This window comes from Carlito syrichta, unplaced genomic scaffold, assembly GCF_000164805.1.
Source record: "Carlito syrichta isolate Samal-C Ts95f unplaced genomic scaffold, Tarsius_syrichta-2.0.1 Scaffold313443, whole genome shotgun sequence".
Classification (NCBI taxonomy): Eukaryota; Metazoa; Chordata; class Mammalia; order Primates; family Tarsiidae; genus Carlito; species Carlito syrichta.
The window spans coordinates 207,574-234,210 of record NW_007257539.1 but is presented as its reverse complement, the minus strand read 5'-3'; the positions used below and the strand labels follow the sequence as shown (position 1 = coordinate 234,210).

General features: G+C 40.1%; 1 protein-coding gene across 2 annotated transcripts in view; it reads right to left on the bottom strand.

The window, feature by feature from the left end:
- Window positions 1–26,637, bottom strand: part of PSME4 (proteasome activator subunit 4) — a 120,549-nt gene that overhangs the window by 5,102 nt on the left and 88,810 nt on the right. For both annotated transcript variants that reach the window (XM_021718780.1, XM_008070473.1), the window contains 6 exons: window positions 24,216–24,347; window positions 23,332–23,540; window positions 21,980–22,065; window positions 13,538–13,666; window positions 12,136–12,291; window positions 4,827–4,989 (listed from right to left, as the gene is read on the bottom strand). In XM_021718780.1, the coding sequence (XP_021574455.1) occupies window positions 4,827–4,989; window positions 12,136–12,291; window positions 13,538–13,666; window positions 21,980–22,065; window positions 23,332–23,540; window positions 24,216–24,347 (875 nt within the window). The remainder of the gene's footprint in view (window positions 1–4,826; window positions 4,990–12,135; window positions 12,292–13,537; window positions 13,667–21,979; window positions 22,066–23,331; window positions 23,541–24,215; window positions 24,348–26,637) is intronic.

Below are 26,637 nucleotides of genomic sequence, written 5' to 3'. Positions count from 1 at the left end.
TCTCTTGGGTTTTCAAGGTACACAGTCATGTCATCTGCAAAGAGAGATAACTTGACTTCCTCTTTTCCTATTTGGATACTCCTTATTGCCTTCTCTTATCTGATTGCTGTAGCCAGGACTTCCAATACTATACTGAACTAAAGGAGTGAGAGTGGGCATCCTTGTCTTGTTCCAATTTTCAGGGGAAATGGTTCCGATTTTTGTCTATTTAGGAGTATGTTGGCTGTGGATTTCTTGTAGATGGCTTTTACTATTTTGAGGTATGTTCCACGTAGGCCTAGATGTTTGAGGGTTTTTATCAAGAAGGGGTGCTGGATTTTACCAAAAGCTTTTTCTGCATCTAATGACATAATCATGTGGTTTTTGCTTTGACATCTGTTGATATATTTAATTACATTTATGGTTTTACGAATGTTGAACCAGCCTTGCATCCCAGGTATGAAGCCTACTTGGTCATAGTGGATGATTTTTGAGATGCGTTGTTGAATCTGGTTTGCTAGGATCTTGAGAATTTTAGCATCTATGTTCATCAAAGATATTGGCCTGTAGTTCTCTTCCTTTGTTGGGTCTTTACCTGGCTTGTGTATCAATGTGATGTTAGCTTTATAAAATGATTTGGGGAGATTTCCATCTTTCTCAATCGCCTGGAATACCTTCAGTAGGACTGGTATCAGCTCCTCCTTAAATGTCTTGTAGAATTCTGCTGGAAAGCCATCTAGTTACGTAGTCAATTTCCTTGATTGTTACTGGTCTATTCATGGTCTTAATTTCTTCTTGCTTCAACCTAGGCAGGTTGTGTGATGTCAGAAAGTCCTCCATTTCCTTAAGGTTTTCAAGTTTCTTTCCATACAAATGTATAATCTCTAATCAACTTCTGTATTTCTTTAGGGTCAGATGTGATTTCATCTTTTGTGTCTCCGATTGTGTTTATTTGGGCCTTTTCTTTTTCTTGGTCAGTCTAGCTAGGGGACCATCGATCTTGTTTATCCTTTTGAAAAACCAGCTTTTTGTTTCATTGATTTTTTTTGTATTATCTTTTTGTCTTCTATGTCCTGGATTTGGGCTTTTATTTTGGTGATCTGGATTCTTCTGCTGAAGTTAGGGTTTTGGTGGTCTTGCTTTTCTAGCTTTCTTAGGTAGCTTGTTAGGCTGTTAATTTGTGATCCTTCCATTTTCTTCATGTGTGTTTGTAGAGATATAAATTCCCCTCTTACTACAGCTTTCATGGCATCCCAGAAATTTTAGTAAGATGTTTCTTCATTTTCATTTGTTTCCAGGTATCTTTTAATTTGTTTTGATTTCATCATTGATCCAGGAGTTGTTTAGCATCATGCTGTTTAGTGTCCATGTCTTTGTGGGTTTTGGGGGAAACTTGTTGGTGCTATTTTTATTCCACTGTGTCTGAGAAGGTGCATAACAAAATTTAAATCTTTTGAAATTTGTTTATGCTTGATTTATGGCCTAGTATGTGGTCGATCTTAGAGTACATTCCATGCAGTGATGAGCAGAATGTATATTCTGTGGTCGTTGGGTGGAGTGTTCTGTAGATATCAATTACATCCATTTGGTCAAGTCACATTGAGGTTCTGGATCTCATTGCTGATTTTTTTGTCCTGATGATCTATGGTTGTGAGTGGGGTATTGAAATCCCCAGGTATGACAGTGTTAGAGTTGATATCTTTTTTGAGTTTACATAGAAGCTGCTTTATGAAAGTTGGTGCTCCTATGTTGGGAGCTTATATGTTTAAGATGGATATTTGTTGATGGATTGAATCTTTTATCATTATGTAGTGGTCTTCTGTATCTTTTTAAATTTTTGACAGCTTAAAGGGTATTTTGTCTGAAATTAAGATCGCACCTCCTCCTTTCTTTTGTGTTCCATTTGACTGAAAGTTTGTTTCCCATCCTCTTACTTTGAGTCTGTGAGTATCCTTTCTAGTGAGGTGAGTCTCTTGAAGGCAATAAATTGTTGCCTGGTGATATTTTATCCATTTTGCCATTCTGTGTCTTTTCAGTGGTGCATTTAGTCCATTCACATTTAGGCTAATTATTGAAATGCGAGCGTTGACTGATCCCTGTCATAAGATTCTGTTTTTTTTTTTTTGAGTTGGAGTCTCACTCTGTTGCCCAGACTGGAGTGCAGTGGCCGCTTCCAGCTACTGCAGCCTCTACTTGCTGGGCTCCGGCGATCCTTCCACCTCAGCCTTCCAAGTAGCTGGAACTACAGGCGCACGCTACCACGCCTGGCTAATTTTTTGATTTGTTGTAAAGATGAGGTCTCGTCAAGTTGCCCAGGCGGGTCTCGAACACGTGGGCTCAGGCAATCCACTCACCTTGGCCTCCCAAAGTGCTGGGATTACAGGCTGAGCCACCGAGCCCGGCCAAGGTTCTTATAGAGTTGTTGTTCCTGTTTGTTTGTTGTCTTTCTTTTGGTTTTGGAGTTGGTTCATGTGTGTTTTTAATCTTCTGCCTGTACTCTTGTGAAGAACATTGTTGTTCTTTTTTCCTTTTCTTCTGTGTTCAGTACTTTCTTAAGTATTTCTTGTAAAGGTGGTCTGGTGGCAGTGTAGGTTCTTAGGGATTGGATACCTGCGTAAGATTTCAATTCTCCCTCACTGATGAAGCTTAACTTGGCTGGGTAGGTTATTCTTGGTTGAAATTATTTATCTTTTAAAACTTTGAAGATAGGGCGCCAAGCTCTCCAAGCCTGAAGTGTTTCTGTAGATAAATCTGCTGCTATTCTAATTGGTCTTCCCTGGTAAGTAGTCTGATCTTTCTCTCTTGCCGTCTTCAGGATTTTTTTCATTTATAGCTACTTTATTTTGGCGAATTATAATGTGTCTGGGAGTTGGTCTTTTCATTTGTTGTCTTGCAGGGGTTCTCTGAATCTCTTGTGTTTGAATTTTTGCATCACTGATGAGATGAGGGAAATTTTCTTGAATGATTTCATGAAATGGTTGCTCCAGTGTGGCCTCTGACTCTCTCTCTGCCTCAGGAAGGCCAATTACTCTTAGATTGGGTCTCTTAAAGTAATCATTCATCTCTTGATGGTTTTGTTCTGTCTTTTTAAGCTTCTTTTCTATGTTTTTGACAGTTTGGGTTAGTTCTATATTTTGGTCTTCAAGCTCTGAGATTCTTTCTTCTGTTTGGCTAATTCTGCTTTCCATGCTTATTAGTTTGTTATTTACTTCCATCACAGTATTCTTTAATACTGTTATTTCTGTCATCAGGTCCTTCCTATTTTTCTCTTGTCTCTCCTCAATTTTTTTTATTTTCTCTATTAATTAATGTCTTGAATGTTTTCAGTGTGTGAAATTCTGCATTCAAATTAATTTACATGTATACACAAACATATGATTTTAAGGATGAACTAAAAATAATACTATATTTATGAATTTGTCAAGATATAACTTTAGTTGTCCCTCAATGACAGCATAACTGTACCTAGGCTAGAAATGTGTCATATATTTATTAAAACTAAGATAGTAATGGCTTTTTTGATCAACTCATTCATATGCAAAAGTGTAATCTCTGCTCCTAAAACAATTTCCAAGCAAAGTTAGACAGCATTTTTCTGGATATAACTACCCCCAAAGAGAATGTATCAATTCATTAGGTAAACACACCATGTATGAAGAACATCTATTTCTCAAAACAAAGAAATGCCTTGTGTCTGTATTCTAAAGGGGAGGGTCTCTATTCTTTCCTCAGTGGCATAAGTTTAAGTGCTTTCAAATTCTCGTTGTCGCTCAATAAAGGTGTGCGTCTGCATGTGTTTGTAAGTATATTATACGTGTATACATGAACATGGAAAACAGGGAGCTGAAGATAAGAAAAAGAATTTGAACCAGTCAGAATTATAAGCAAGGCCATTTGGTATAACAAAAACCAAACAATACTTTGATACTTTATTATTAAAAGATATAGCTCTTGGCTGGGCATGGTGGTGCATGCCTGTAGTTCCAGCTACTTGGAAGGGTGAGGCAGGAGGATCGCCTGAGCCTAGCAGGTCAAGGCTGCAGGGTCCATGAGCGTGCCAATGCCCTCCAGCCTGGGTGACAGAGTAAGACTCCAACTCAAAAACAAAAACGATACAGCTCTCAAGTAAGGATATTAGAACATTTTATTTTATTAGAATTAGCTATTAGGTAACCATACGATATAATTAAGATTCCAATAATTAAGAGCTTTACAGTCCAAGCTGTACCTGCAAATTGAGTAATTTTCCTACTTACTATCAATCTTTCCATGTATTTTATATTATTCTTGTGGTTATAGTTAGCAATGGCAAGATCGGATGCTTCTTTGTGATCACATTTCAGTTTCTCTTTAAAACATGACACAGTCGTCAGATGTGCATATTTTGTCTTTTTATGTTCAACAGATTGGAAGCTCTTGCAAGGCCTCCTCACCCTCTCACCAAATGACTAGCAAAGTACTGAATATTCCTCTATCCAAATAAAAGCAAAGCTTGCTTTGTTTACTTACAGTTTTTTCCACACGTAAGTCCTAAATTTTGAAAACAGATATTTTAGACCCTCCAAAATACTAAATGTGAAATATCTCTCCTTATAATGTTATCTTGGAGTAGACATATTATAATCGCTGTATGTAGCAGTTCTACAGATTCTTTTGTACTATCTCAATTTCAGCCTCTATATCCCAAGTCTTGCTTTTTATATGCAAAACTCCTCAAAGGTAGGGAACACTAGGCCCAGTACCTAGCATAGACATGGGTACATACACTTAAGTATTCAATACATATCTGCTGAGTAAGTATAGTTAATTTCCAAAAGAATATGGGTGTTTTCTACTAGCAACGTTACCTGCAGAAGGAATGGTATCTCCTACAGAACCAGGGTCCCGCTTTCTTTTCTTAGGTAGTTTTGTTTTGCAAAGTTGCTCAAAATGAATCTGCATAGGACTGTCCATGGTAAGAAAGTTACACTGTAACAGACCGCTTAAGGTAGTAGCAGCCATTTCCCGAACCTGTGGAGATAATTTCAATTAGAACCAGACCCTAAGTCTGAGGGAACAATGAAGGATACAGGGTGGTGCAGAACTAGGGAGAGGATCTTTCCTGAAATTACATGCAAACTTAGTGTAAGCTCTTTGACAGTTTCTTGAGAGAGATTTCAGCTGATGATCAAAAGGTCGATGGTCTCAAAATGGATGAATGTTGTTACTACATTAGCACTAAACAGATAAATGTTTAACTCTTAAAAAAAAAAAAAAAGAGAGACAGGGTCTCACTCTGTCATCCAGGTTGGAAGATAATGGTGTGATCACGGTTCACACAGTTTCAAACTCCTGGGCTCCTTAAGTGATCCTACTGCCTCAGTCTCCTGTGTAGCTGGGGTCTGGCTAACTTTAAAAAAAATTTTTTTTTGGAGAAAGGGGCTTGGTATGTTGTCCAGGACAGTCTAAAACTCCTGGGCTCAAGTGATCCTCTTACCCTGGCCTTCCAAAGTGCTAGGATTACAAGAGTGAGCCACTGCGCCAGCCATGTTCAACTGTTATGCAAAATTAAACTTCTCCATAAATTATTTCCCTCACTGATAGCCTTTCATCAGGGCTGTAACAGTAAAAGCAGTGCCCAAGTCTAACATCAAAATTAAGTTTTCCTAGACTCTACATCTTGTAAGGCCACTGCTATAGTTTATCTTGTTAACAAAGATGAAGAACCACCCAATTTCTACAGTTGGCATTCATCATAGACGTTTACATCCAAGGTGTTGTCAGACACCAACACAGGCTATACAAGAACTACATGAAGAACTAGCCTGGGTGTGGTAGCTCACCTCTGTAATCCCAGCACTCTGGAAGGTGGAGGCCAGAGGATTGCCTGAACCCAGGGGTTTGAGACCAGCCAGGGCAACTTGGCAAGACTTATCTCTACAATAAATCAAAAAATTAGCTGGGCATGGTGGCACGTGCCTATGGTTCCAGCTACTTGGAAGGCTGTGATGGAAGGATCTCTTGGGCCCAGCAGGTTTGAGGCTGCGGTGGCCATGAATGTGCCACTGTACTCTAGCCTAGGCGACAGAGTGAGACTCTGGCTCAAAAAACTAAAAATACACAGTCAATTTCAAACTGGAATTGTAATTCAAGCTTTGGGAAGACAAAAATAAAGCCGTAAAAAGGCATCATCATTTCATATGTAAATCACAAAAGTTTCTGCTTAGTATCTACAGCCATGCAATAATAATTTGCAAAAAAACAAATGTTCTGCCTTATATTCCTTCAAAAGGTTTCATAAGTTTTTCATCATTACAATCTTTGTATGTAACATTTACTTTGCTACTTTCATTAAACTTTTATATGAAATACATTATAAAATGATTTACTAAAATATTTGGTTGCATTATTTTATAGGAAATCGTATAATCAAGTAAATATAAAATGTATATACCACATATATTTTTATAACCAAGTAATGATTAGAATGCTTTCAACTTTGCACTACTATGCTATAAAATATTCTTTTTTTTTTTCTGGATTGGAGTCTCACTCTGTCACCCAGACTGGAGTGCAGTGGCCGCTCCCGGCCACCGCAGCCTCGACCTGCTGGGCTCCAGCGATCCTTCCACCTCAGCCTTCCAAGTAGCCGGAATTACAGGCATGCGCTACCATGCCCGGCTGAATTTTTGATTTATTGTAGAGATGAGGTCTCGCTGCCCAGGTGGGTGTCGAACCCACGGGTTCAGGCAATCCACTCACCTCAGCCTCCCAAAGGCACGGGAATACAGGCTGAGTCACTGAGCCCGGCTATAAAATATTCTTAATTCATGTAACTCTTTTCATATTGCAGTATATTTTCTTAGGACAGATTACAAAAATTAGGACTACTAAAATTAAAGGTATAAAGAATTTTACTGTTAATTTTGTGGCTATTAGTTGCTTTTTAAAATGCAGTGCTTGCCAGGTGCGGTGGCTCACACCAATAATCCCAGCACTTTGGGAGGCTGAGGTGAGAACTGAGGTGAGGACAAGGTGGAGTGCCACTGCACTCCAGCCTGGGCGATAGAGTGAGAGACTCCAACTCAATACAACAACAACAACAAAAACCACTAGTGCTAACATACTATGACATTAAACTTAAATGTGGACTAGTTATATATAATTATTATTATTTTTACTTTTTTAAGCGATGAGGTCTGGTTATGCTGTCCAGGTCGTTCCCTAATTCTTGGCCTCAGGCAATCCTTCTGCCTCGACCTCCCAACATGCTCAGACTACAGGTATGAGCCACTGTACATGGCCTACTAGTTATACATTAGTATCAACACTGGTTATTTTTACTACGCATTTTTGTTTTTTGAGTGGGGGAAGATTATACTACCACCACTACTCCACAAATTCTTAATGACTTTCTTATGCTACAATGTTTTTCTCTAGTCTGTAGCTTGATCATTTAAAGTGATATATTTCTATTATTATTATTATTATTGTTTTCCAGTTGGAGTCTCATTCTGTTACTTAGGCTGGAATGCAGTGGCATGCTCATGACAACCACAACCTCAACAAGCTGGGCTCAGGTGATAGTTTTGTCTCAGCCTTCCAAGTAGCTGGAACTACAGGTGTGCACCACCATGCTTGGTTGATTTTTTGGTTTACTGTAGAGATGAGGTCTCACCAAGTTGCCCAGACTGGTCTCGAACCTGTGGGCTCAGACAATCCTCTCACCTCAGACTCCCAAAGTGCTGGGGTTATAGGCTTGAGCCACTGCATCTAGCTAAATTTGTATTTTTTTCCCCCAATTAAATGCCTACCCTCTTCACCTCTCTCCATTTCTCAGCTTCCAAAGAGGAAGCTCTTGGAGGTGGGGGGAGGGATAGGTTAGAGACATTAATGGCACCACTCTGCTCTTCCTGCCTCCTCACTTTGGGTTTTCCTTCTACTTCTCTTTTTTTTTTAAGTTGGAGTCTCACTCTGTCGCCCAAACTGGAGTGCAGTGGCACACTTATGGCCACTCCAGTTTCAAACTGCTGGGATCCAGCGAACCTTCTGCCTCAGCCTTCCAAGTAGCTGGAACTACAAGCGCGTGCTACCACGCCCAGCTAATTTTTGATTTATTGTAGAGACAAAGTCTCGTCAAGCTGCTGGGCTGGCCTCAAACCTGCAGACTCAGGCAGTCTTCTTCCCTCGGCCTCCCAAAGTGCTGGGATTATAGACGTGAGCCACCACGCCCAGCCTATTATTATTTTTTAAGTTGGAGCTTCTGATTGGAGCACAATGACATGATCATGGTTCACTACATGATCTCGTGGGCTCAAATGATCCTCCTGCCTTGGCCTCTGGAATAGCTGGGACTACTGAAGCATACCACCCTACCTGGTCTACATTTTTATTTTTAGTAGAGATGAGGTCTGGATATGTGGCCTAGGCTGGTGTCAAACTCCTGGGCTCAAGTAATCCTCCCACCTCAGCCTCCTGAAGTGATGAGATTATAAGTGTGAGTCCCGTGCCTGGCCAAGTTTCTAATATTTAATAGTCAGATTTATATATGTTTTGACTTGATGTTTATTTATTTATTTTTTTGAGTTGAACTCTCACTCCATCACCCAGGCTGGAGTGCAATGGTATGCTCACGGCCACCTCAGCCTTGACCTGCCAGATTCAGGCAATCTTTCCGCCTCAGCCTTCCAAGTAGCTGGAACTACAGGTGTGCACCACACTCAGCTAATTTAAAAAAATTTATTGTACAGTTGAGGTCTTGCCAAGTTGTCCAGGCTGGTCTCGAATCCCTGGGCTCAGGCAATCTTCGCACCACAGCCTGATGTGACATTTATTAACTTAAAGTCTTAGAAAGTCATCTTGACTCCTATTTAAGTTCCTATAAATATTCAAATCTACTTTCTCCTACCTTATTTTATTTTTTTAAGTTGGAGTCTCACTCTGTCACCCAGACTGGAGTGCAGTGGCCGCTCCCGGCCACTGCAGCCTCGACCTGCTGGGCTTTGGTGATCCTTCCGCCTCAGCCTTCCAAGTAGCTGGAACTACAGGTGTGCACCACACTCAGCTAATTTAAAAAAATTTATTGTACAGTTGAGGTCTTGCCAAGTTGTCCAGGCTGGTCTCGAATCCCTGGGCTCAGGCAATCTTCGCACCACAGCCTGATGTGACATTTATTAACTTAAAGTCTTAGAAAGTCATCTTGACTCCTATTTAAGTTCCTATAAATATTCAAATCTACTTTCTCCTACCTTATTTTATTTTTTTAAGTTGGAGTCTCACTCTGTCACCCAGACTGGAGTGCAGTGGCCGCTCCCGGCCACTGCAGCCTCGACCTGCTGGGCTTTGGTGATCCTTCCGCCTCAGCCTTCCAAGTAGCTGGAACTACAGGTGTGCACCACACTCAGCTAATTTAAAAAAATTTATTGTACAGTTGAGGTCTTGCCAAGTTGTCCAGGCTGGTCTCGAATCCCTGGGCTCAGGCAATCTTCGCACCACAGCCTGATGTGACATTTATTAACTTAAAGTCTTAGAAAGTCATCTTGACTCCTATTTAAGTTCCTATAAATATTCAAATCTACTTTCTCCTACCTTATTTTATTTTTTTAAGTTGGAGTCTCACTCTGTCACCCAGACTGGAGTGCAGTGGCCGCTCCCGGCCACTGCAGCCTCGACCTGCTGGGCTTTGGTGATCCTTCCGCCTCAGCCTTCCAAGTAGCTGGAACTACAGGTGTGCACCACACTCAGCTAATTTAAAAAAATTTATTGTACAGTTGAGGTCTTGCCAAGTTGTCCAGGCTGGTCTCGAATCCCTGGGCTCAGGCAATCTTCGCACCACAGCCTGATGTGACATTTATTAACTTAAAGTCTTAGAAAGTCATCTTGACTCCTATTTAAGTTCCTATAAATATTCAAATCTACTTTCTCCTACCTTATTTTATTTTTTTAAGTTGGAGTCTCACTCTGTCACCCAGACTGGAGTGCAGTGGCCGCTCCCGGCCACTGCAGCCTCGACCTGCTGGGCTTTGGTGATCCTTCCGCCTCAGCCTTCCAAGTAGCTGGAACTACAGGCATGTGCTACCACGCCCAGCTGATTTTTGATTTACTGTAAAGATGAGGTCTTGCCAAGTTGCCCGGGTGGGTCTCGAACCTGTGGGCTCAGGTAATCCACTCACCTTGGCCTCCCAAAGCGCTGGGATTACAGGCTGAGCCACCGAGCCCAGCCTACTTTATTTTTTAAAAAGGAAGACATATTTCTATTCTATATCTATAGGAATATATTACAGTATGAGATAGTCTCCTTTATTTTTCTTTTTCTCCAAATCCTAGTATGGTCTCCTCTGGAAATTTCATCATCCCAGGAATCAGTCTGCACACTTTATAAGGTGAGGGAAGAGAATATATTTAGCTTTCTAGCCATAAATACACTATATCCCTCTACTTCTAAAAATGTTCCTTTAAACACAGTAAAGTTTTCTTTAACCAATTCTCATTCAGATTACTACTTTTACAAAAATACTGTCATGAATAGAATTTAGGTAAGTATCAATACACTTCATACTGCTTTAAAAATATCACATGTTTAATAAATATAAGGATTATGCTTATAACAGCTATGTTTAAACCTACTATATGGAAGAAAATATAAAAATGTCTGAAAACAGTAAATTTTAATGTAAGCGCTATTTTAATTAGGAAATAATGACTCGAGATTTCCACCTTTCTATTTCCATTCCTTTTGCTTAAAAAAAAAAATACTGGCTGGGCTCGGTGGGTCAGCCTGTAATCCCAGCACTTTGGGAGGCGAGAAGCAAGTAGACTGCCTGAACCCGCGGGTTCGAGACCAGCCTGGGCAACTTGGCAAGACCTCGTTTCTACAATAAATCAAAATTAGCTGGGCATCGGTAGCATGTGCCTGTAGCTCTGGCTACTTGGAAGGCTGAGGGGGAAGGATTGCTGGAATCAAGCAGGTCAACGCTGGGGTGGCCATGAATGTGATACTGCACTCCAGCCTGGGTGACAGAGTGAGACTCCAACTCCAAAAAAAATAAAATACTATAAGAAATTATTTTTAAAAGTTACAGATAACTATAAACATTTTACTTGTTATACCCAGCCTGTGAGTACCTTTGGCACTAGATAATATCCACTCCCAGAACATAAGAGATCTAGAGAGGCTCATTAGAAAGGGGAAGGAATTTCTTTTTCCGGTTTCCTATGAATAAAATAAATTATCAGTGCTAATAAATATATAAAATACTGGGAGTCCTCTACTACATGAAAAAACTGTAGAGTCCATAAAATAAGTAAAATATTCACAAAAAATTAAATCACATTTTCTTTTCCTATGGTCAATTAAAGAAGGTATATCTTATTCCATATTTATTGCAAAAGGGGCTTAACTTACATTAGGCTATATGAACTAACAAAGTATCTTCTTGTATACAATATTAATGTAATCTCACCACAAAAGCTGCCTTTAATTTCTCTACCAATAACAACAACAAAGTATAGCAATTTTAAGTCTACTGAATAATATCATCTATATGTAGGTTTTTATTCTCTTCAAACTGCCATCATACACACTCCCACCAGCTCCTTAAAAATCAGTAAGATTAATGGGGTAATTAGCATTTCTGGTTTCATAATTAAGAAAACTTGGGTTCACAAATATTACTTGCCCAACTGAAAAAAACAAAATAAAAACATGCCTAATTCTGTTTTCTATTTGTATTATACAGAATCATAATTAGGACATCAAAACTACTCAAACAGTGCTATGATAAAATTAGTTACTTTTAATAATTTATGCCATCAGTGTGCAAATACTGATTGAGTGATTGTGTAGTCCAGGTTGGAGTGCAGTGGCACAACCATAGCTCACTGCAGCTTCAAACTCCTGGGCTCAGGCAATCCTTTGGCCTCAGGCTCCAGAGCAGCTGGGACTATAGGTGTGTGCTATCATGCCTGACTAATTTTTTAATTTTTCTGTAGAGACGAGGTCTTTCTAAGTAGCCCAGGCTGGTCTCAAGCAATCTTCCTGCCTAGCCTCCCAAAGTGCTGGGATTACAGGTGTCAGCCACTGCACCTGACTGCAGATACTTTTTCTAAAGAGCTTTGAATCATGATGGTTTTTTTTTTAATTGACTCAGTTTCCATTTTCTAGAACTTAAAATTTACCTCTAGTTGTTCATCCTCCAAAAGACTTATAACCAGCCACCTGATATCTTTAACTGCATCTTCACTGTTTAGGAAAATAAAGAGGTTATAAAATACCATGGTCTGGAGGTAGGTCAGTACTGTATATCTCGCATGCCAAGAACTGCTTCTTGCTGTCTGTAAATGAAAAATAAGCATAAATGACAAAAACAGTACTGAGAAAAACACAAGACGACAGACAGTGACATTAAACACAGATAATGTAATATTCTATTTTATTTCTACTTTCACAGGTATAATTAGGACAAGCTCAACTTACATTTTGTTCTAAGTAAAAAGGCTGAATTAACTATTTCAGGTATAGTTAGTTACTCAGAATCTGTGATGTCTGAGAGTAAAAGGAAAGAAACAGGTGGGTGCAATGGCTCACATCTATAATCCCAGCACTTTGGGAGGCCGAGGTGAGAGGACTGCCTGAGCCCACAGGTTCAAGATCAGCCTGGGAAACCTGGTGAGACCTCACCTCTACAATAAATAAATAAATAATTAGCCAGGCGTGGTGGCATATGCCTGTAGTCCCAGCTACTTAGAAGGCTGAGGTGGAAGATCACCTGAACCCAGCAAGTTGAGGCTGTGGTGGCTGTGAGTATGCCACTGCACTCCAACTCCAGCCTGGGCAACAGAGTGAGACATCAACTCGAAAAGAAAGAAAAAAAAAAAGGACAGAAACATAGGAAAAAAGTCAATTTTACAAGTGAAAACTAGTCTTAATCAACGAATGGCTCTTAACTACTCCAAGGACTGCATATTATTTTATTTTACTTTTGGTACCAGCTTATAGAGTCTTGAAAGCAAATTTCAGAACTACTAATTCCACTACAAAACAATACCACCTTAGGTTGTTAAAAAAATATTTTTCAATGGTTATCAAATTTAAAATCTAAAAGCTGTGAGAAAATGTCCACTTTTATTTTATATAACGTGTGTACCCTGGATAATGCTAACCATACAGTATATTAACAATGCAACCAGAAAATATACAATCACAATAGGTCTCTCTGGCATAGACCAGGAAAGGGAAGTGAATAAAATAAAGGGGAACTGGTAAAAGGGAAACACCATCCCCCTCCCTCATAAACACTTTGCATCCAAGGCACTTTAGTAATTAATTAGCTCTTTGCATATATACGTAGTTTTTGGCTTAAGTGACTTGCCCAAGGTCACAGAAGTTGGTGGCAGAGCCAGGTACAGAATCTAGGTCTGTTTCTTTGGTCAACATATATGTCTTCTCTTATACTAAAAGAAAATTCAAAACAAAAACAAAAATCAGGAACTATGTGTATTGCAGTTGACTCTGTGAAATTCTTAGAATAGTAAACCAAAATTCTAACCAAAAGACATAAATAATATCATACACTCTTACTTGTTTTAGCACCTGAAGTACCAAAGGCACTTGATGAGGGTAAAGCAACCCCTGAGACATTAGCGATAAACATAACTTTGCGTCTCTTTTCAGTTCATCGTAGCTACTGTCATTTTCCACTGGGGCAATCTAAAGAACAATTTTTTTAAAAGACAAAAAGTAAAAAATAACTATCAATAAGTTAAAAGGCACCCCACATGAAATATATCACATTTCTACTTTTAACAACTTTTATGGAAAATTTCAAACATATACATTATGAACCAATCACTTCTTCAATAATGAGAAACTCACAAATATCTTGTTTCACTTTTTGTTTCCCTCTGGTTCCTCTTTCCCCAACTAAGTTACCTGAAGCAAATTCCAGACTATTTTATCATAAATGTTTATTTACTTATTTGCTTATTTAAGAGACATGATCTCACTATGCTGCCCAGGTTGGTCTTTTTTTTTTCTTTTGAGTTGGAGTATCACTCTGTCACCTAGACTGGAGGGGAGTGATATGTTCCTAGCCACGGTAGCCTCGACCTGATGGACTCAGGTGATCCTTCCACCTCAGCCTTTCAAGCAGCTGGAACTACAGGCATGCACCACTGTGCCCAACTAATTTATTTATTTTTTATTTATTGTAGAGATGAGGTCTTGCCAAGTTGCCCAGGCTGGTCTTGAACCCTGGGCTCAGGCAATCCTCTCACCTTGGCCTCCCAAAGTGCTGGGATTATAGGCGTGAGCCACTGTGCCCAGCCCCAGGCTGGTCTTATACTCCTGGCTTCAAGCAATCCTCCTGCCTTGACCGCCCAAAGTGCTGGTATTACGGAAAAGAGTCACTGTGCCCAGCCTATCCTAAATATTTTATTATGTTATTTCTAAAAGGTCTCTTAAAAAAACACACACACACGACATCATCACATATAAAACTTCATTACAGTTACAATATAAATGCTCAAATTTCCCGTGATCACATTTGTGTTATTATAATTAGTTTTTTTAAATCAGATTCAACATAATGACAACACACCGATTCAGCTGGTATGTGTTGTATATCTCCTTTAACCTGTAAATTATTTCACCCTCTTAAAATTCCTTGCTATATATATTTTTACTAAGAGGAAGAAAAGCTGGGCCATTGTTTTATAGTTTCTACCATGTGGCCTTCCCTGACTGTTTCCCTGTGGTGGTAAACCCTGGCCCAATGAAGTCTGGGAAATGAGCTATTATTTGATTTTACTGAAGTTTCATCATTTAGGCACAACATAAGTGGTGTGTGATTCTCCTATTGATATTTAGTTTTCTCTTTGTGATAATCCACTATAAAAACAAAGATTTGCAAAATGGTTATTCATTCTTCATATTACTTGGAATACCTATACACAGAAAAGAGTTCTCTCACTCAGCATGATTTCCCTCCTGCCCTCCAAAAATAAAGTGATTTTTAAAAAAAAGTTATCATTATGAACGAATAAATTTCAATAAATCTGATAGCTTTAATCCACTGTAGATACTCTTCATACTGGTTCTCGATTTCTTCTTTGGCTAACAGAAGCCTCCTCAAATAGGGTCCTGAATCCTTTAATACAATTGTAGCACCTTTGGTTTCTGGAGTGACAAGATGACCTAGGTTTATCCTATACATTTCTCGCTCCATCCCTGAAATTAGCCATTTCTCCAAGGAGCTCTGATTTTTTTAGTGGGAAATGATATTTAGAAACCAAAAATTAGCTGTGCTAACACCTGTAATCCCAGCACTTTGGGAGGTGGAGGCAAGAGGATTGCCTGAGCTCAGGAGTTCCAAGACCAACCTGGGTAACGTGGCGAGACTTCATATCTACAAAGTAAAAGAATTAGCCGGGTATGGTGGCTCGCATTTGTGTTTCCAGCTACTTTGAAGGCTCAGGCAAAAGGATTGCCTATGCCCAGCAGGTAGAGGCTGCAGTGCTTGTGAGCATGCCACTGCATTCTAGTCTGGGTAACAGAGTGAGATTCTGACTCAAACAAACAAACAAAACCCATAAATTGGACACTAGGAGTATTCATTATTACCGAGTTGGTTAGTGTTTCTGAGTTTATTCAGTGGCCAAAGATAGGAAATAAGCACATCTTCTAAAGAGAAACAGATCATACTAATATTTTAAAATTGAATTTAGGACTCCTGAGATTTTCTTTAACCTCTTGGATTTTTATACCTTTTTACACCTCATGTGCAAATGCTTGGTTCCTATTAACAGTTATTGTTTATTTGCGTTTCATACATCCCACAAAGTTCAAAAAAGTCACCGTTCTGTGTATATTCCCCACCAATCAGGAGAAGAGCAGTGAGGTTCACTAATTTCATTTTGCTTATTCTTCTTAAGGGGTTTTTAAGCAATTACTTTATAGCAGTCAAATGATTCCTACTACAGTATATCTGAACTCCAGGTTATATTACAGTTTATTTACCTAGACCCTCTCCAGATCCAGTGGACATTTGAATTATTTCCAGTCTCTTGCTTCTGAAATAGTGCTACAATATATATCTTTGTGCACAGTTATTCCCTATGTTTTACCAGTACATCTTTGGGATAGAAGGGTAGAAGTGTGTTGCTACCAGAAAGTAAACGCTTATGTGCTTTTGCTAGACACTGGTCCATGTACCTCTTGACTGCCTGCCTACTTCCTTGGAGATTCACCATTACAGTATGATGTCAAACATCCCGATTTTTGCTAGGACAGGTAAAAACATATACCTCAGTAGGGTTTTAATTTGCAAAAAGAAATGATTTGTCTCTAAAGTACCAAGAACTGTTACCAACTGTGTTAAAATACTCAAAGTTCAACATTACCACAATGCTTTGCATACTCATAACAAATGGGAACGTAATCATACTTTTACTATGACAAAGATTTACTCCTTGATCAAACTCAGGCTCTTGTAAGCCTTCTTTCTGACTAGGCCTCATCCCTGGTTTTGGTTTGCAGAGTCCAGTTTTAGCAAGACGAATTCTGTTTAGGCAGAATCCTCCACTCCTGGTATCTGATCACCCTCTTCTGCCTTCTGCAAGAATTCTGTTAAGATGGTTTAGAAGAAAATCCTCCTACTCCTGATGAGTAACTTTTCCTTGTGGTTTTAACAAATGTTAAAGTAATTTTTTTCTTTAACAACAGGTCCAGTCGGGCTCGGTGACTCAGTCTGTAATTCCGTGCCTTTGGGAGGCTGAGGTGAGTGGATTGCCTGAGCCCGCGGGTTCGAGACCCGCCTGGGCAGCGAGACCTCATCTCTACAGTAAGTCAAAAAATCAGCCGGGCGTGGTAGCGCACGCCTGTAATTCTGGCTACTCGGAAGGCTGAGGCGGAAGGATCGCCGGAGCCCAGCAGGTCGAGGCTGCGGTGGCCGGGAGCGGCCACTGCACTCCAGTCTGGGCGACCGAGTGAGACTCCAACTCAAAAAAAACAAAAAACAACAAAAAAAAAAAACAAAAAAAAACACAACAGGTCCAAGCTGAGTATATTAATTCACTATAAAAGTATGTTCATAGTTCGTTGGGATAATTTATTTGAGCAAACTTGATTAAAACAAGGTTTTCCCTTAGTGATGACAACTAAACAAAACTGCAAGCCCACATTTTAAATTTTTTTTCTTTTGGCCAAAGTCTCACTGTTGCCAAGGCTGATGCAGTGGCATGATCATAGTTTACTGCAGCTTCAACCTCCTTGGTTCAGGCAATCCTTTCACCGTAGCCTCCAATAACTAGGGCTACAGGTGAGTGCCACCATGCCTGGCTAATTTTTTGATTTTTTGGCTCTGCTGCCTAGACTGGTCCTCAACTCTTGGGCTCAAATGATTCTCTTGCCTCGACCTACCAAAGTGCTGAGATTATAGGCATGAGCCATTGTACCCAGCCACATTTTAAAAAATATTTAAAAAGAATTTAAGGCATTTAAATAGCATATATTCAAATGAAAGCACACTACCGAACAAACCTAATTTCTTCATTAAAACAAATAAGGGGGGGGAAAGTTTAACATACTGCCAGGCTTGGTGGCTCAGCCTGTAATCCTGCGCCTTTGGGAGGCTGAGGTGAGTGGACTGCCGGAGCCCGTGGGTTCAAGACCCGCCTGGGCAACTTGGCGAGACCTCATCTCTACAATAAATCAAAAATGAGCCAGGTGTGGTAGCACGCTCCTGTAGTTCCAGTTACTTGGAAGGCTGAGGTGGAAGGATCACTGGAGCCCAGCAGGTCAAGTCTGCTGTGGCCAGGAGCAGCCACTGCACTCCAGTCTGGGAGCAGTGTGAGACTCCAACTCAAAAAAAAGGTCATATACTTCCATTTGTGTAACATTCTTTTTTTTTTTTTTTAAATCTAAGAGATAGGTTCTTTTTCCCAGGCTGGAGTACAGTAGCTATTCACAGATATGATTCAAGTATACTATAGCCTCAGACCTCTGAGAGCTCAAGCAATTCTCTTGCTCAACCTCCCAAGTAGCTGGGTCCATAGGTATGCACCAACTATGCCCATCTACATGCCATTATTTTATTTATTTATTTATTTAGAGGAAGTAGGATTTATTGAGAGAGCAGAAAAGCTCCCACAGTAGGATAGGACCTAAGGGGGTTGCACTATATGCCTTTTTTTTTTTTTTTTTTTTTTGAGTTGGAGTCTCATTCTGTCGCCCAGACTGGAGTGCAGTAGCACATGCCAGGCCACCACAGCCTCAACCTGCTGGGCTCCAGCAATCCTTCCACTTCAGCCTTCCAGGTAGCTGGAACTACAGGCGTGCACTACTACATCTGACTAATTTTTGATTTATTGTAGAGATAAGGTCTCACCAAGTTGGCCGGGTGGGTCTCAAACCTGAGGGCTCAGGTAATCCATTCGCCTCAGCCTCACAAAGTGCTGGGATTACAGACTGAGCCACCTAGCCCAGCCACCATTTTTAAATGATAAAATTGCCGGGCTCGGTGGCTCAGCTTGTAATCCCAGTGCTTTGGGAGGCCGAGGTGAGTGGACTGCCTGAGCCCGTGGGTTCGAGACCTGCCCAGGTGAGACTTCATCTCTACAATAAATCAAAAATTGGCCAGGCTTTGTAGTGCACGCCTGTAGTTCCAGCTGCTTGGAAGGCTGAGGCAGAAGGATCACTGGAGCCCAGCAGGGCGAGGCTGTGGTGGCCGGGAGCATGCCACTGCACTCCAGTCTGGGCGACGGAGTGAGTCTCCAACTCAAAAAAAAAAATAAAATAAAATAAATAAGATTACAGAGTTGGAGAGCACTATTGTTGTGGGATTGGGGATGTTGAGGGGTTGGGGGGTGGCACAAGAAGATTTTTGGGGGCAACCCCTTCGGGTCTCCTCCCACTGCGGGAGCTTTTCTGTCCTCTCAATAAATCCTGCTTCCGCCCCCCCAAAAAAGATTTTTGAGGTACTAAAACATTTATGAACTGTAGCGGTTGTTACATGAAGCTATACATGTGATAAAATGTAAAATTACACATATCTTGTGCTAATGTCAGTTTTCTGGTTTTGAGATTGTGCTACAATTATATAAAATGCAATTACTGGAGGAAATTGAGTGAAGGGTAAATCATAACTCTTTGTACATCGTTAATTACTTTAAAATCTAAAGTCAAAAAGGACATGACTGTGAAATTTGGTACTAAAATTCAGGTGCTGCTTATTATGTTCTTTAGCTTTCTGGTTTTATAACTCTAGAATAGACTGACCTAACAATAATTTTCATTTTCCCTAAGACTTGAACTGAAGATTTTTTCAATGGCTACTATAATGTAAATATGTGCACTTCTTAGCCTATATTCATTCTTCCTCCTGCTGTTGGTAATGACATTTGGATTCCCTTTTCAGAATGATCCTTCTGCCATTCTGGTGGGATGTCTGTCAATCAAGGGATCATACTTGTCAGTAAAAGAGTAGCAAAAGACTAGAGTCAGCAAATAAGACCTTTGATTCTGGCCATATGTATCTTCAAATGCATGCAAGGAAACAAATGAAGTGTTTACCACATGCCTGAAACCACTCTAAGCATTCTGCACATGCAGCCAGCCCCCCCTTACTCTCTTGATTTAGGATCCAATCCTTTTTCATCTCAACTCTTGGTATTTGCTAACAGTAATGCAGGAAATGAAAAATTCACATGATATGGTATTCCTTGTTATCAAACTCAGTCACCCACTCCTCAATTTGGTAGGCAGAGATACACAATATTAATTCATTTACTCTTCACAGAACCCTTAGGAAGTGGGTTGGGTGGTATTATTACCACCATTTTTTACAGATGAGGGAAAAGTTCCGAAGAGCTGAATTAACTGCCCATGGTTACATAAGTCCATTAGCCACGGAGCTGAGCTTGATCCAGGAAGTCTAGCTCAAAAGTTCATGCTGGATAGTCGGGCATGGTGGCTCACGCCTGTAGTTCCTGAGCCCAGCAGGTCAAGGCTGCAGTGGCCATGAGTATGCCACTGCATTCCAGCCTGGGTGATAGAGTGAGATTCCAACTCAGAAAAGAAAAAAAAAAATTGTGCTGTTAACCATTACACTCACTTCCTCTTGTCTGTGCCTAGTGAACAACTGTAATAAAACCAAACATCTACTAATAGAGAGCAAATGGGATGTTAGATGCTACCAGCCACATAAGGAATAATACAGACATCTATTTACTCACCTAGACAAGAATATATAACATTGATTAGATACATAAAAGGGAAACTGCAGAACAATTGGTATGATCCTATTAAAAAATAAGTGCGTAAGAAAAGAACATTTGGAGAAATATAAAACTATGAACAGTGGCTCTCTGTGGGATGTGGATTACCAGAATCTTTTTTTTTTTTTTTTTGAGGCAGGATCTCACTCTGTCGCCCATGCTGGAGTACGTGCTCATGTTGACCTGCTGGGCTCAGGCGACTCGTCCATGTCAGCCTTCCAAATAGCTACAACTGTAAATATGCGCCACCATGACTGGCTAATTATTTTATTTATTATAGAGAGGAGGTCTCACCAAGTAACCCATGCTGGTCATGAACTCCTGGGCTCAGGCAATCATCTCACCTCTGCCTCACAAAGTGCTGGGATTTCAGGCATGAGCACTGCACCCAGCATCTCTACAACTTTCTAAATTTTCTCTCAATAGGCGTTCACTTCTTTTAAAGAGGAGAAAAATTAAATTCAAATAGTTATGGAAAATGTCCACAAACATGAAAGTATTTAAACTCATTCATATTAAATTAAGAATGGGACAGGTCCATGTGATAAGCCACCATTCAGTGGTCACTCTTCTGAAAAACATGTTGACCAGCCACAATCAGACAGGTATCTTAATTTTTACATTTCAGACAGTTAATAACAATCTAGTCCTCTTAAATGGTTCTAATTTAGTTTGTTTATTGTGAGCTATGGGCATATGCTAATGCTAATGAAACATCTGTTGTATCATTTCTCTAACCTCTGAACATCGGCTCAATTCTTGGATTTCTTTTTTCCATCTACACCCACTCCCTTGATGATCTCACTCAGTCTCAGGGTTTATTATCTGCATGTTGAAAACACCCAAGTTTGTACCAGCAGGCTGCATTACTCTCCTGAACTACAAAAGCCTACTCACTATCTTCAGGCATAAGCATCATCACATTATAAGCATCTTCACTTATAATTCTTTATGCTTTTTTTGAGCTGAGATCTCTCACTCTGTCACCCAGACTGGAGTACAGTGGCATGATCACAACTCACTACAGCCTCAATCTCCTGGGCTCAGGCAATGCACCTGTTTCAGCCTACCAGGTAGCTGGAACTACAGGTGCATGCTACCACATCCAGCTAATTTTTAAATTTTTTGTGGAGACAAAGTCTCGCTATATTGCCTAGGTTGGTCTCAAACTTCTGGGTTCAAGCAATCCTCCTATTTCAGCCTCCCAAAGTGCAGGATTACAGGCATGAGGCATTGTACCCAGCCAATTATAGGTCTTACAAGCACCTGATATATGTTCAAAGGGAACTTCTGATCTCTCAAACTATTTCTGTGTTCCTCCTATGGTTTAGTAAACCGTTTCTTTTAGGCCCTCTCTTTATCCTCACACTCAACACACCTGATGTACATGCAAAATAGATACTTTTTGTACCTTAGACCCCATTCATGGCCTAAATCAGAAAACTGTTGGAAATCAAAAGTTTAATCAAATCAATCTGCTATTACTCAGAAACTAGCTGTCAGTGAAACAATGTTCTGTCTGTAAAAGTTTCATGTCTGTCAAGATCCTGCTCTAACTTAATATTCAAAAGATAATTTCAACTAATATCAAACAACTAGCACTTAAAAATTTTCCTGTGACCATTCCAATTCTTAGAGATCCAATCAGATTTATATACTGCCTGAAAAACCTATCAATCATCAGTTGACAAACATAAATTCCTTTTGAAGGTCAAAAGCAGAAGCATTCTTAATTTCAGTCATACCCTACCTTAAAAAACAAAGGCAGAAGCTGAAGTTGTTCTGTGACTGCCGTAGAGAAGGATCTTCCTGCGCTTGCCATCAGCCATTTCAATACTATTTGAAAACAAACACAAAGAGTAAGTCTTTGCTTTCCAGTTAGAGACCACATGAAGAATAATACTGTAATACCAGTGTCAGACAGTCACTCTGATAGGTCCTTATGCTTGAAAGGGATCACCTATATTATTTCATAAATTAGACACTGATAGATCAGCAGGATATCAGGACCCATAATAAAAGGTGTCAACCAATCTCAGGTACTGAAGCTACTCTCCAAGAATATATCTGCAAATTATTAATAGCCCACCAAATACAAATTAAAACTAGCCTTTAATCATCTTAAGGTAAAGAAAATAATGACCAAGTGGTTTATACTTAGAATTCTTGAAAAGTTTTTAAATGAAAAAGCAACTGGAGACCCCCAATAGCCAAATAAATCTTGAAAAAGTTGAAGGACTCACATGATCAGATTAAAAAACTTGCTACAAAGCTACAGTAATCAACAGAATATTTCTGAATCACGTACCTGACTAGGGATTGATACCTGTGTGTGTGTGTGTGTGTGTGTGTGTGTGTAAAAAGAACAACTAAACAGCAACAAAACAATCTAATCCAAAAATAAGGCCAGGTATGGCAGCTCATGCCTGTAGTCCCAGCACTTTGGGAGGACAAGGTGGGAGTTAATTAAATAAGGAAATACCATATTGGGGAAGGAGGGGGGAGAAGAAATAGCATATAGTCCACTTCTAGACATGCACTCAAAATAATTGATGCAGGGACTCAAACAGGTACCTATATATCAACGCCCAGAGCAGCATTATTCACAAAAGCCAAAAGGAAGAAACAACCCAGGTGTCCATCAAACAGATGAATGCATAAACAAAATGTGGTAGGAATGAACCTCTGTTTTGCGATACAACATGGATTAATTGTGAAAGTACTATGCAGAGCGAAACAGCAGAAACAAAAAGACAAATACTGTATGATTCAACTTATATGAGCTAGCTCGAATGGGCAGATTTATAAAGACAAAGTAGAATGGCGGGGGCAAGGGTCTGGGGAGAGGGGAGAATCACAAATTATTGTTAAAGGGTACAAAGTTTCCATTTTGTAAGATGAAGAAAATTCTGAAGATGAATGGTATGATGGTTACATAACAGTGTAATGTTCTTAATGTCACTGAACTATACACTTAAAAATAGTTAAAACAGTAAATTTTATATTATGTATATTTTACCAAGGTAAAGCGGGGGGGGAACCCATGGAATAATCAATATAAATATGTTTTCAAGCAAGTTTCTACTAATTTTAGCCACTCACTGGTTTTTAAGAGTTTAATGCCCTGAGTTCGTACATCTTCTTCACCAATTCCATTTTCTTCCATAACATGGTTCTGAATTTCTTCATCTACATCCATAAGAGGTTTCAATTTCTCCAGAATTCGAGCAGTAAACTCAGGGACACAAGGGGATGTTGTTGGTGCAGTATTTGGCAACGAAACATCTATCATAAATATGTAGGTCAGTACACTGTAAAATAAAATACATAATTGTAAGAAGAGGTCCCACACTGTCAATGAGACTAAGATTATGATCCAGGTCAGGCATGGTGGTTCATGACTATTATCTTAGCACTTTGTGGGAAGAGACAGGAGGACTGCTTAAGCCCAGGAGTTCGAGACCAGCCTGGGCAACGTAGCGAGACCCCATCTCTACAAAAAAATCAAAAATTATCTGGGTATAGTGGTGCATGCCTATAGTTCCAGCTACTCGAGAGGCTGGAAGGATTGCCTGAGCACAGGAGGTCGAGACTGCAGTGAGCTGTGACTGTGCCACTGCACTCCAGACGAGCAACAGAATGAGACTCCAATTCAGAAAAAATAGAAAAAGTTATGACCCAACTAAATTAAACTGCCTCAAGACCATTCCTGGAGGGTCTGATTGTGCCTCTGTGTAAAAGAAGCCTTATATCATGAGATATAAAAACTAGGGTGTGATGACTGTTCATCTCTGGCTTCTAAGCAATGCCTTTATCCTAGTTTTAATGTAATGTCTTGTCTCATTTCCCACAATATAATAATAAACAACATGAGGAAGATGTCATGACACTCACTGATAACATAATGAGTACATATTAACAGATATGACAATTAAAAAAAAAAAAACTCAAGAGGTATGACACATCCCCGAGACACTAGTGCCTACCTTCCTATTCGTTCCCTGACATTTTTGTAAACCTGGGTGAGTTTGGGCTCCAAGTACTTCAGCAGTCTGTGCAATAGCTCAGGCACTCTCCATTCTTGCTGGGCAAGGCCACCTTGTAGTACATAAAGTCGACTGAAATGAAAACATGAAAGCACGGGAGTGTTGTGTTAGAGCTCCTTTCTGCCTTTACATATTGATGGTATAGATAAACAATGTCTGTATTTCACTTAAAATTTTATCACCTAATAGTAAAATATCCACAATTCAAAAGAACATCTTTAGGAAGATTTTTTCCTACATCCATTTTTCTCTATATTTGCCTTTCATCTCACTACACAAGCAAAAGAAACACTGACGTAAGGATATTCGGAGTTAATCTCTAAGAAATAGAATTCAGGTTTTCTCACTAAAATACTTATTAGTGGGATTATTCATATTTCGATTATTCATATTTCTATTATCTACTATCTTTTTTTAAGAATTCATCATATGCCTTTATTTTGTAAGTTATAAACAACTTTTAATTTGTCCTTCAATAGTTAATTATAATTGGTGACTGATTTCTTATATGCATCTCTCATGTCCAAGAGAAGGGAAGAATTTAGTTTAGCCCTTGATTTTAACTAACACACACACACACACACACACACACACACACAGAATATTAATTGGTTGGGCGTAGTGGCTCAAGCCTATAATCCCAGCACTTTGGGAGGCTGAGGTGAGAGGATTGCCTGAGCCCAACGGTTTGAGGTCAGCCTGGGCAACATGGTGAGACCTCGTCCCTACAATAAATTTAAAAAAACTAGCTGGGCATGGTAGTGCATGCCTGTAGTTCCAGCTACTTGGAGGGCTGAGGCAGAAGAATCGCCTAAGCCCAGCAGGTTGAGGCTGCGGTGGCTTGGACATGCCACTACACTCCAGCTTGGGTGACAGAATAAGACTCCAACTCAAAAAAAAAAAAAAAAAAAAATCAGCCAAGCGTGATGGTGTGCACCTGTGGTTCCAACTACTTGGAAAGCTGAAGCGGAAGGATCACTTGAGCCCACAGGTCAAGGCTGCAGTGGCTATGAAAACGCCACTGCCCCCTAGCCTAGGCAACAGAGTGAGACTTCACAACTCAAAAAAATAAAAAAATTTTTAAAAACTTCCAAGCTGGTTGTTTTTCCAGATGTTCTCTTTTGATGTCCATTTTAGCTGATACTGCAAGTCCCCTACATACAAACGAACTGGTTTTGAGAATGCATTCATAAGTCCAAAAAAGTTAGCCTAGGTACCCAACTAACACAATTGGCTATACAGTACCACCTACATCACTGCTGCTTTTATTCCTCCTTTCGGACATCCTGGGCTTGAAATAAAGATACTGTACTAGTATACTCTACACAGTAAAGTATAAAAGCATGACCATTTGTAGAGAATGCACGCATGTGCCAAGTATGCCAGAAAAATGAATTAACTTATTTGACTAGATATGGAAACACATATTCATGTCCTTAAAAGTTTGCAACTTGAAGTTCACATGTACGGGACTTACTGTAGTTCTACTTTCATACATTTGAAACAATTAATGCTTCTGTTTTATTCTAGATTCTTCGGGGTAGTATAAAGCCACACCACCTTCAGTCATGGCACTTTGTAGTCATTTCATTGAATCTTGATGCTGCCTCCTAAAGGGGTGGCTGGCAGACCATGAAGTTGACTCCTGTCTCTACCAGCACCTGTCCTACACTCTCAAACGCCACTACATTTTTGTTACTACAAAGGCGCTTTTTAGTATGCCGAAACTACAAGCTGGTGTTTCAACGCAACAAGCGCTTCTACATGATGCTGAGCCCTTATAACTTAGGACCTGTGCCAGAACTCAAGCGAGAGCCACACTGTGCCCCAGTCTTACTCTCTTTCCTGGCTATAATAAGAACTGCAGGCCGGGCTCGGTGGCTCAGCCTGTAATCCTGCGCCTTGGGAGGCTGAGGTGAGTGAATTGCCTGAGCCTGCGGGTTCAAGACCCACCTGGGCAACTTGGTGAGACCTCATCTCTACAATAAATCAAAAAATTAGCCGGGCGTGGTAGCGCGTGCCTGTAGTTCCAGCTACTTGGAAGGCCAAGGTGGAAGGATCGCCGGAGCCCAGCAGGTTGAGGCTGCGGTGGCCGGGAGCGGCCACTGCACTCCAGTCTGGGCGACAGAGTGAGACTCCAACTCAAAAAACAAAACAAAACAAAACAAAAAACCGTAGATTCTGGAGGGTCCATTTTCCAGAGGGTCCACTTCGGGTGTCGTTACCAATCTGGAACTGGTGGAGAAGGCTGTGAACCCACACTTGGGGTTCCTGCAAACAAAACCCAGAATCACTACTGAAGTGCCATTGCTAAGAAGATATCAGGCAATGGACCCTTCTGCAGCTTGCCAGGCACAGCCAT